Raw genomic sequence first — 11,933 nt, forward strand, 5'->3', positions numbered from 1 at the left:
TATTATTCTGATCTAACCAGGTTGCAGTTAAAAACATAAAATCAAGATTGTGTTTAATAATAAAATCATTGATTAAAAATGATTTTCCTGCTAAAGATCTGACATTTAATAGAGCTATTGCTAGTGTGTTAAGGGAATTATCTGCCTCATTTTTTTAATTTTAGTAATTAGATTATGCACCGTTTGCCCACGTTAACAAACAACTTAAAACAACTTGTAATACATTTTTTGTTTGTTTTGATGTAAGTAATTAACTCAGTTATTTTCATGGTGATATCTAAAGGTTAAAATTTTTTACCAGATTCACGTGAGAAAAAGAATGAATAGGCGTATGAATAGGCTTTATTTTTGGGTATTTTTCGAAACTTTCTCCTAATGGGATTCTTCGGGGTTTTTATTTCCTTACTCAGGACATATTGAGGATACAAAATCAGTTGAGTTCGCTTCTGTTGCAATTTGTTCTACCTTTTTTCATAAAATGGACTAGTAAGACAGGAGGACAGGATGTCCTGTTGACAGGGTTCGAATTATGATTTCATCTTTGTGGGGGTCTCTTTAAAAAAAAAAAAAAAGTAGTCTATGAGCAGCAAATTTTGAGCATTAAACATTTCATTTCCTGCATTCAGGTGAATTGTTATGCACCTATTTACCTTTTTCTGAATCAATGTATGCTGGAAATATCTTTATGTAAAGGGAAACATAGATTACAAGCCAAATATAAAAACATAATGCAATATATTACAAAAGACTGTCAGGCATTCTTATTGCTATTTATTCTCCTGTAGATCGACTTTTCTAATTATATCTGAGTCAGCACACATGTAGCCTATAATTTACTCTTCCCTCCTCTTTTGCATCTTTTGTTGAGGAAGTAACGTCCTTAAATGTGCACATGACAATTATTCACCTCAATGATACATTAATTTATTTTAATGAATTAATAAACCCCTGGACTGGATTTCAGATGTTTGAGCAAGCTTTCTGCTCATGTTCAAAACTTTGTGTACATTCAACTCATTCACTCATCTGTGCTCTCTGAGATTTGGAGGAGTCGTGATATTTTGAGAAAAATAAAGTTATAATAGGCTATTACAAGAATGAAATCACAATATTTCTGAAAATAATCTACCTACATCATAGTCTGCTGTGCATTACGTGATTGCTCTGCTGATGCAGTAGATCTCAGACCTGACTCGAGCCCCGTTTGGGTCTCTGGTCTCTGAATGAGAGAAAGTTTAGGGAAGTGGCTATACGCTGCTCTACATCAGAAAACTTCCAGAAAAACTTTTTTCTTTTCTTTTATTGTCTTCTCAATTCTTAGTGCAATCACTCAATTCCTTGTCGCATAAAAGAGTCCCCATCGTTGGTCTCCACTGTTGGAACGTTCCAGTTTTTCACTCCATCCATTTACTATTGCAAAATAGTCCTCTTCAGAGAATTCCTGCAGAGGACAGAAACAGGTATGATGAGCACTCATCCAAAGAAGATATAACTTTAGGTTCAGTTAGTGTCCTTAGGTTGAAAGGTTGTGTGCATGCTAACCTGAATGAATTCATCCTTGATGACTTCAGCTCTCTGCAGCTCTGTCTTTATCACCTGGATAAACTGGGCTGTCCGGTCTTCTGAGCAAACATTGCAGAAACCAGCATCCTGGAGGAACTACAGGAGAAGAGACAGAAGGGGTGAAGTAGAGTGGGAACAGCACCACAAGCTGATGGACAGTAGTAATACATTAGCAACACATCCGTCACAGTCACACTTTTTGTACATTTGGGCTGTCTGTACGGAAGAGTTACCCAATAAGCAAATCTGGTTGTTTCACAAAGTCTTCACTGAAAAGCAGCAAACCTTCTAAGCTCCACATGGAGCCTCTGCAAAATAGCCTCGGGAAGGAACTTGTTTTGGTGAAACGTGTACGTTCAAAAGTTGTTTTAGTCGTGCAACAGAAAACTCAGATTGGACAGATAGTCTAGCTAGCTGTCTGAATTTACCCTGCAGAGATCTGAGGAGCAGTTAACCATAGTCCTCATAAATCCATCGGAGTTCTAAAAAAGAAAGCGGAAGGAAACAGACATCGGCGAAAAGACATGCATCCGGCGGAATTTCCTGCGGCACCGAAGCAATCTCGGAAGTGGAACGTCAAGGATATAAACTAGGGACTTGGTAAAACAGACATAGGATTCATTAAAAGTATGCAACTTCTATTTAATAATAGAAGATTTTAACTTAACTTGAGATCTTAGATTGTTTTATGTACACAGGCCAAACAGTTAAAGGATCATACTCTTTATATTGTGCATTTTTTATTTAGGGAATCGTATGCATTTATTAGTAGTGTACAAAGATAACAGGAAATGAGGAAAAAAGAAACATGAGACATATCACTTAATTTGTATATTGGATGATACAGTGTACAAACAGACACTGCAGTGTGCTCGGCAATAATTTGTGTGCCAATCGCCTCGTCAGATATTGGTAAAGAGGACCAAAGGGTTTTAGCTCCCCATAGGGCAGTGTAGCCCTTTTACAAACTATTACATAAGTAGGGTCTACTGAATATTTACCTTGCCATACTGTGAGGGTGTATAGAGAACATAGCCTCTCTGTTTGACGTAGGCCTCAAACACCGGTGTCCAGGGCTTCTCCCCGCAGCAGTAATCACTGATGAGCAACTTTCCACCTGGCTTTAACCATGACTGGATGCAAAGAACACGGAGAATGAAAAACAAGGCAGAAAAGTTAGACCGGATAAAGTCACTGAAAAGGCACTAGTTTCCCAACGAAATATGTACAGTATACTGTATGACATAAAAGTCTTTCTTTTCAGTTGTTTTTTGGAAATCAATGAAATGACTTAATGCCAGGGGCCACTGGTGGAATTTATTATATATTATATATATTTATATATATTTCAGGGGGGATATGACAAAAATTAAGCAGACTTTCTGCTGATAAACAATATAACTGGCAACACTGAAAAAAATATGTTACTATAATGTACACAACAGCTCATATTGAACTGAACTAAACATACTCCCCCTCCCTAACTAAATTAAATTTGATGTAGAGCAGGAGGGGCATTGCCCTGGCACCTTCTATGGGCTAGCCACCACTGCGTAATGCTACCGTTTAAAGTATGAGAAAATGCTCACATGGAAGCGTTTGAAGAGGGCCAGTTTGTCATCTATGTGCAGGATTGTGTCTCTGCTGTAGATCACATCAAAGGAACCTTCTGGGAACGACCTCTTAGTGGCATCAGCCACCTCAAACTGGACCTGAGGTAGAGCGCATGCACATTATTTAAAACTGTTATCCGTGTATCCAGTATTTAAACTAATTGGACAAAGGAACATTTAGACATACTGATGGCAGCTTCTCCGTGATCGCCCTCTCCATGGCGATGTCCACCATGTTGTTTGACAAATCCAGGCCAAGCACCTCCACTCCAAAGGTCTGAAAAGTAACATAATCATCAGCTTCGCTGTAGTTTCAATCATTATAAAATCCCTCTATCATCATTATAAGCATCACCCTAACTACAGTATGTTAGATTCCTTGGCTCTTACCTTTGCCATGTAAAAGTCTCCTCCACCAATGCCACAGCCAACATCTAGAACCTTCTGTCCAGGCTTCAGGTTCAGCAGGTCCACAAACTCCTTTCAGGACAAAAAAAGGATACGAGTCATATGTCACTTTTCTTAGTCATGGGAATATGTCTATAATAATGTTGAATAAAACACTCTCAGGTCTGAAGTCTGTTTGGCACAAGTTTACTCATGTGGCATGGAGAGAGGGTGCATTATAGAAAGAAAGCACAGCTTCCCCAACAAAAAAATAGAACAGAAACATTTATCCCTGATAAAGCTGCTACAATAAAGGCCATTTGTTAGCAAGACTAAAGGCTTGATTATACTCCGGAACAGATGCGTACACGGCGGTCGCACAGTAGCTCTGTTTATACTATCTGCTTGGAGGACGCGTTCCACACATGCGCAGTAGATCGCTACGCTTCCACTTGTTGCAGAGTGTACAGGCACAAAAAAAGTGGCACAACGCGGACGTCCGCACAGAGCCTAGGCGCACACCCTCTGATGACGACATTAACGTCACGCAGATCCCAGCGGACAGTATAATTTCGGATTAGAGTCTACAGCCACACTTTTGACTCTTAGGCTGTGTTTAGGAACAGTGGGGCTTTCAGCTAAATGCTAATGTCATCATGCTACGGAAAATGCTAACATGCCGATGTTAAGCAGGTATAATGTTTATAACATGATCATCATCTTAGTTTAGCATGTTGGCATGCAAACATTTGATACAACACAAAGTACAGCTGAGGACGATGGCAGTGCTATTATTAGTTTAGCTGGTAATTGTTCGTAAACCAAAGTATTGGACAAATTGGAATTTTGACTGATGGTGCCTCGAGATAAAGAGTTAACGGTTAAATTTCACGGCAATCCATCCAATAGTTTTTGAGATATTTCAATCGGGACCGGGATTTCAACTGGTGGACCTGAGTGGAAGTCATTTAGACATTTATTTTACGCTGTTGCGAACATTATCAACTTCTGTCACATAAGTTATTTGCTGAGCTTTTCACTTCACTTGGTTTGTTCAGTATTCTTATTGTATCCTTTTATAAGAAACATTTATTCATTGATTCCTTCCTTTATTCCTACCTTGGTGGTGCTGGGCCCCCCTGTGCTGACGTAACCAGCCCCAAACATCTTCTCGTAGCGCAGGATGCCGCGGTTGGTGTACTGCTGGTTGTCCAGGAACTGCTGAAAGGTGTTGAATCCGTTCTGGGTGCTCGAGGAGCGGGGAACCTTCTCCAGAAGCCAGCAGATCTGATTCTGATTATTTTTCATCTGGAAAAGGAGGAGGACAAAAAGGATGGAGAAGTAGATGGAGGAGGGAAGAGACGAGACGGTTAACTACACATCCTTGCAGCTACATCTCACACTGCCATGTTCAATTGTATACCCAAGGTTCTACTAGAAGACTTAAATGCCTACCTCAACATAGGCCTGAACTTTCTTTTTCAACACAATGTCGAAACCAAACTTTTGGCCCCCCTCTGGCACCTCCACTTGTAGTGATGATACCAGGTGGCTGTATTGTGCCTCAGTGCGGTAGCAAGTGGGGTTAAAGTCCCTCTTGGAGTCACCTTGGTAGAACGTCGCAAGTTAAAACAAAATCCTTCACCATTTGCTTTTGAAAGAGATATTGGCTACTGTTGCTGAACATTCATAATCAACTGAGAAAGACAGAGCAAATGAGAAAGAAAGAGCAAATGTCCCTATTTACATTTCTTGAGTCAGATTCAGTTCTCATTAATGTGTAAACCATTATTATTCATAAGAGAGATGTAGACGTTTTATTGTTAGCTAAGTACCTGACCGGTGGTTGCAGGACTCTCTGAAGAAAAAGAAGCCACCGGGCCGCAGCCAGCCCAGTGTCTTCTCTATAAAGGACTTTAGCTCTGTGTCGCTCAGGTACATCAGCAGCCAGTTGGAAAAGACAAAGTCAATGCTGAGGGGAACAATGAATGGAAACATTAAAATATATTAAAAAGCTGAAATTGTTTAAATAAAGCCGGTCTGGTTTCAGCGCAGAGATTGGAAATATCCTATGTATGATCTGATAGCCAGTGGATCCTATGTTCATCATTCATCCTCCATCAGAATGCATGGCTTGCTGCCTGCTTTAATCCGACAACATGTAAAGCTGTGCACGTGGAGTGAGAGTCCACAACATTGTCATAGAATCTCACACCACGTGCACAGCTTCATACATTGTGGAAAGGAATTCCTCATCAGGGGCTGGAGGGCATCAATGTCTGTACCAAATTCCGTCCATTTGTCGAAGCATTTCAGCAAAAATCACAAATGTCAACCTCATGGTGGCGCTACAGGAAAAGTCAGGGGACCATCAAAGTCTGTAGGCTTTATCGTCTGCTGACAATCAATGTCCGAACCAACTTGCAGTCCATCTAATAGTTGTTGAGAGTTTTCAGTCTGGTCCAAAGTGGTGGACTGACCAGTACTGCCATCCCTAGAGCACTGCATGGCTAAACATTGAAGATATAAAGTGTTTCTTAAAGAACAGATATCCTAACAGACCCAGATTTAAATTTTGAATATCACATGAGGGATTCATACTAAAATGGCCTTTTGTCACCAGAGAAATATTGTTGAAGTGCAGCCGTTTCTCTCCCAGGCAGATACTGAGAGACTCATGCATGCTTTTATCACCAACAGGCTTGATTACTGCAATGCTGTCCTCTCTGGTCTACCTAAGAAAGTTATAAATAAACTCAGGGTGGAACTTGTTTTGGTGGAACGTGTACGTTCAAAAGTTGCTTTTAGTCGTGCAACGGAAAACTCAGATTGGACAGATAGTCTAGCTAGCTGTCTGGATTTACCTTGCAGAGATTTGAGAAAAGGTTAACCATAGTCCTCATAAATCGACCGGAGTTTAAAATGCCAACACAAAGGAAGCCCAAGGCAACGGACAGCCGGCCAAAATGAGTGAAATCCGGCTGAATTTCCGTCAGCTACGGAGCAATCCCAGAGGTGGAACGTCAAGGATATAGACTACACCCCTCCTAAAGTCCCTTCATTGGCTGCATCTTAGTTTTAGAATAGACTTTAAGATCCTTTTTAGTGTTTAAATCACTCAATGGACTAGCACCTGAATACCTGTCAGACATGCTCTCAACATATGCTCGCCTTAGATCACTCAGGTCCTCTGACATTAGCTCATTTAATTGTTCCCTGAGTGAGGACAAAGAACTACAGGCAGGCGGTATTTAGTGTCTATAGTCCTCGCCTCTGGAATACCCTACCAGAAGAACCGAGGGCGTCACAGTCTGTTAATACCTTTAAAAAGAACTTTAAAACTTACCTTTTTAGCTTAGAATTCTCTTAATCTTCATCAATTTGTTTTTATTTTAAATTTATTTTCATTGTATTGCTGTATTATTAAGCACCTTGTATTGCAATGTTGTACTAAAGGCACTATATAAATAAAGTTTAACACACACCTGTTTTGGGGGATATCCAGCTTTGTGACGTCAGCTTGGATGAAGGTAGCGTTGCTATGGTGACCATTGTCCTGCCTGTTCCTCTCCACAAAGCTTTCCATGAAGTCCACAGCCGTCACATGGCCAGCCTTGGTCAGCAGGTGGCTGGTGAAACGACTGCAGAGACACACATCAGTATAAATCTATCTAGTTTACTTCTAGTTTGTTTTCTAGATTAATTCTCCAACACAACATCAAAAACTTAATCTGATCCCCTGAATTTGAAATCTGCCTTTTGCTTCAGGCCCCTAAATTAAATGGAAACCCTGAACAAGATGCTCACACACATTCACTACTACAGACAGTCTAATGCAGCTGCATGCTCACCCGATGCCAGCTCCCAGTTCCAGCACTCTGGATCCAGCCAGGCTGGGCAGTACGGACAGGATCTCGGGGAGCTCATGTTGGGTCAGCTCCCTGGCACGAGAGTCCAGCATCATCTCCTCCACTGTGGCGGCCTTGGAGTGCTCTTTCCAAAACTCTGTCATGTTGCTACGAGCTGTGAAGCACACAGGTGTCCAGATTAGATTGGCAAAAAGGCATAAAATACAATAATACAATATTCATTATTAGATAGAGGAGGAGGATGACGCAAAAAGAGCAACTGTATATTTTCTTTCCCTGCTTGTTTAAACAAAAAGGCAACAAGACTACATTACATAAATACATAAAACACAACAGTGTTGTACGCTTCTGTTTAGCTCATTTTCAAGAGAAAAGGACAACTGCTGAAGCACAAATGTATGCTCAGCCAAACTGTAATCAGCCTAAAAAAACAGTTGAATACCACTCCCTATACCACATGGATGTTCAAGTAACTATTCATAATTGGGTCTTAAATGCAGACACAGAACTAGAAAATACAAGTAGTTTGCCTAATTATATTTTCCCTGGAATATGTGGCAAAGTTCATGGACCCCTGGGCCTGTAAATCATCTATCAAGCAGTTCAAAAAACAAAAGTCAACTCAGGTTATATTCATTCAATTTACAAGTGACATTTTACAGAAATGTATGTTAATACCTTACCTTTGAGCTAAAATTCAAGCAGTCAATCTCACCCCACACACACACACACACACACACACTCACACGAGATTTCCCCAGTTTCATCTTTCACTTGCTCTCAATCACACTTTCAACTGTTTTGCATGCTTTTGTCTGTATATGTATGCAGTATTTCTACTTTTATGACACATCAGGTTTTACTTGCTTTGTCAAAAGGGAGATTTATACATAATATGGTAACTGTGGATGTGGCTAAAAAAATGAGATGCCTCAAAATACTACAAATGTTTGCATTAAACTCATCAACTTGGCAGAAAACCAAGAAAGCCATTGGTTTGTAATATGTACCAGCAGAAAATGCAATGAGCTTCAGGACATGTTGCAATAATGGACTGGTTGTTAATAAACCAGTGGCCTGTAATAAGGTCTTCATATTAAGAGGAATAACAACAGAAATGATACTGTACAAAGGACAGACATAAAAGTAACTTTTTTCTCCTCTCCTCTTTCTCCCCCAATCTTCTGTTGCTTTAAATCCACAGAAACCCCATAAATAATGTTTTGCTAAGCTGCCAGCAGCACAGCATATAGTGGGTACTAACCTCCAATCCACCAGTAAAAAGATGTTAACTGAGGTAAAGTAAATGTCTTCATAGTCCTCTACCTGGTTACACACTAAGCACTAGGATAACTGCAGGATGACATCCAAGCAGACAAACACTGCAGGGATCATTTGACAGCTGAAAACTTCAGTAAAATCACATTCCAGCACTGTGTCACAGTAGGATTACTTCCACCAGCTGAGTGAACAATTTAAACAAAACAACATGTGGAAGCTCCAACAAAGTCCAAACATCACTTACATCAGTTGCATCAGGCTTAAAGACCAGTTACAATCAGGTCTCCACACCAGTAAAATAAACCATATGTACTCTCCTCATACCTTTTTCCATGGTGGTCTTTGGTTGATTTGAACTTATTGCAAAATGATTCTACACTTCCAGTGTAGTCTGGCAATTAACAAAAGAGGACTACTATGAGTAACGCCTCTCTGACAGAGTGCAGGTTTCAGCGTGAATGTGTGCTCTTTAAATAACAGAACGCGTGGAGGAGAAGGTCGCCAGGTGGGAAACTGGCCATTAGGATGCGGCCAACATGAGGACAGGGCAGGGCAGGGGAGGAACGGGGAGGGGAGAAGTGTCTACGGACTACCAGAGACACGTTTATGGAAGTTATAGCCTTGGCAGTGTACACACATGAGCTAATAAACCACCATTAAAGACCCGAGTGTCATCAATCGCGGAAGCCATCGGTTATCGGCCTGACGACTGTTAATAGAGATTAGTTTGAAAATGATGCACACTCACGGTGGTTGGTTTATGTTGAATTGTGAAATGGTGTGAGCTAGCGGCACTCTCCCCTCATCGGCTTCCGGATAGGCAATTTTTGCTGACCAGCAGTATTTGTCCCGTGCCATGCGCCCATGGCGCAACATTGCGTCATGGTGCAGCTGAAAACCTCTGCGCTGTTAAGGTGACGATCCTCCAGGACCTAACAATAATTGATAAACCATACAGGCGATGCGACAAGAAGCCACGCGAAGGTTCAGCTGTTAGATGTGACGATGCAAGACGAATATCTGATTTTAAAGAAAATTCGTGCAATAAATCTATTGGCCTAATCTATTGGCCTATATTAATTAATCGATAATGAAATGATTTGTTTTTGACCCCCAGTTAAAACAAACAAGCTGCTGAGTCACTCTTGAGGTGCAGCTAGGTCTTGCCTTTAAAGCTGCAAACCTTTTCAGTGGTGTTTTGGGGAATTATTATTTATTTAATTTATTATTAATTTAATATGTGCAGGAGTGGTGAACCAAACAAGGTGATGGTGAAAAGCAATAAAATAATTTAAAAACGAGTTAGGAGTTTCTCACTTTCTAATAAGCCATCAGGGAAAAATTAGCAATTCAATTATTGATGTTAAATTGGTCTTTTACACAAATCAGTCAAGCCTGCAGCTGTCACTTGTCAATAATTACTTAGATTGTGGTCAAGGTGATGGTGAAACGCAAGAGGGAGTGAAAGTGCAGTGAAGACCAAAAATGATTGGGTACCACTACCTCATAAGGCGTTATAGTGTATGGTGTGACCAATGGCTTTCTAATAATACATGATTTATTAATTCATTATATATGTGGTTATAATTTGTACAGCTTTTAGGTTTCTGGGTTGTGAAAAATCTCTACAATAAATGCCAATAAGGCCTTGTAAGTCTTACCATTTTAGTTATTAATACAAGTTAGTAAACCATTAATTCTAGCAACCCAAAAGTCATATATCTGTAGTGCAACTCCTCTTAGCTACTCATAGCTCCTTTGTCACTGTGTTTCAGTATTAGTGATTCTTTATCCTCACTTCTGTAGGCCTCCGAGGCTGCCCAAGTTTGGCTTTGATGTGTCACTTACAGCTGTCCACTTGTGATTGGATCACTCAAGGCTGATGTTAAAACCAGGTTTACACAGGTCCACTGTTGTATTTTCTGCCAAGTTACAAACTGACCAAATAACTATAGAGTGACTGTCTGAAGAGGAGGGCCTTGGTCCGCTTCCAAACTGACTTTGGTGTAGGCCTAGTTTTATTTTAGCCAACCCCAAGATTTTGTGAGAGTACATAAGAATGTATTGTTTCCTTTGTGTGACACTGTCATGACACATGAACCCTAACTTGTCATGACAAAAACCAAATGACACTTAATGAAAGCGTTATTTTTATTTTTAAAGGCCAGTTATTTCATGGATCCAGGATACTATGCATCCTGATAAAGTTCTCTTGGCCTTTGGAATTAAAATACCCCCACATCATCACATACCCTTCACCATACCTAGAGATTGGCATGGGGTATGTTCCATAAAATCATCTCTCAATGCAAATCAAACCAGCTATTAGGCTAACTGAAATAAAACCATGCCAATCTCTAGGTATGGTGAAGGGTATGTGATGATGTGGGGCTATTTTAATTCCAAAGACCAAGGGAACTTTATCAGGATGCATAGTATCCTGGATCCATGAAATAACTGGCCTTTAAAAATAAAAATCTGCCTGCCTCTATGGGAATTTAACATAGGGGTGTGTATACTTATGCCTCCTGTATTTTAAGGAAGAACATTTATTTATTTACGATACATTATTCATTCACAAAGAAAATTGGTGTCCTTAAAGGTTGGATTTTTACTAATTTTTTTAATTAAGGCATTAAGATCAATTTCCAAAAGATTTTTTTATTCCTATTTTTAGTCAACTTTAGCATGGGTTCATAAACTTATGAGCACCACTGTATGTTGAATTTGCTTTATGTAACCAAATCAACTGAAAATGAGTCAATCTAACCGAATTAAGACTTATTTGGTAAACTCGCTTTATGAAAAGGGCCTTTGTTCACGAGGAAGTACATGTTCATGAGATTTCATTATAAGCATAATCAACACCTCAAATATTGCCATTCAAGTTAAACTGTTGATGGAGCTTTAATTGTTGTATAACACTTTGGTAAAACTCTACAATCAAAAATTAGACTAGAAAAAAAGTGCTTTTGGTGTTAGTATGTAACCTGTGTGTCTGTCATTTTGTGCATAAGTGTGTGTGGGACTTGTTTGTGTTTGACTTTTTGCACAGTTCCAACGTAACCATATCCAAAGGTCATAACCAGGTTGCACACTGGGTGAAATCAGCAGGTGGAAGGGGTTTTCTGAGACTTCATGGTACAGATAGTGGCTCAGAAAGTCCCTATATAGTATGTTCTCATAAATAATCAACATCAATTAAAAATATGTGTTTAAG

General features: G+C 39.8%; 1 protein-coding gene across 4 annotated transcripts; it reads right to left on the minus strand.

The window, feature by feature from the left end:
- Nucleotides 1-1,292: 1,292 nt before the first annotated feature.
- LOC116052622 (phosphoethanolamine N-methyltransferase 3-like) lies at nt 1,293-9,586 on the minus strand. 4 transcript variants are annotated; one of them, XM_031303434.2, is made up of 12 exons: nt 9,469-9,586; nt 7,415-7,586; nt 7,049-7,204; nt 5,399-5,535; nt 5,019-5,170; nt 4,683-4,871; nt 3,567-3,656; nt 3,364-3,453; nt 3,153-3,275; nt 2,565-2,696; nt 1,543-1,659; nt 1,293-1,441 (listed from the first exon to the last, which is right to left on the minus strand). In XM_031303434.2, exons 1-12 carry the CDS (start codon nt 9,569-9,571, stop codon nt 1,331-1,333), a joined length of 1,572 nt encoding a protein of 523 aa, XP_031159294.1. In that variant the 5' UTR covers nt 9,572-9,586; the 3' UTR covers nt 1,293-1,330. The 4 variants fall into 4 exon arrangements, with proteins under 4 accessions (XP_031159294.1, XP_031159297.1, XP_031159296.1 ...); XM_031303437.2 differs by having other exon boundaries at nt 9,462-9,480; XM_031303436.2 differs by lacking the exon at nt 9,469-9,586 and adding an exon at nt 9,038-9,230.
- Between the last annotated feature and the right edge of the window lie 2,347 nt (nt 9,587-11,933).

Source organism: Sander lucioperca, chromosome 1 (genome assembly GCF_008315115.2).
Source record: "Sander lucioperca isolate FBNREF2018 chromosome 1, SLUC_FBN_1.2, whole genome shotgun sequence".
In the NCBI taxonomy this organism is placed as follows: domain Eukaryota; kingdom Metazoa; phylum Chordata; class Actinopteri; order Perciformes; family Percidae; genus Sander; species Sander lucioperca.

What these genes read in the sequence shown, in the direction of transcription:
- LOC116052622 (XM_031303434.2), bottom strand. Translation starts at nt 9,571, where the DNA reads ATGGCACGGGACAAATACTGCTGGTCAGCAAAAATTGCCTATCCGGAA. An exon ending in GAACTGGGAGCTGGCATCGG is followed by an intron (nt 7,205 to 7,414) that starts GTGAGCATGCAG and finishes GTGTCTCTGCAG; the next exon opens with TCGTTTCACCAGCCACCTGC. An exon ending in GAGACTTTTACATGGCAAAG is followed by an intron (nt 3,454 to 3,566) that starts GTAAGAGCCAAG and finishes GTTACTTTTCAG; the next exon opens with ACCTTTGGAGTGGAGGTGCT.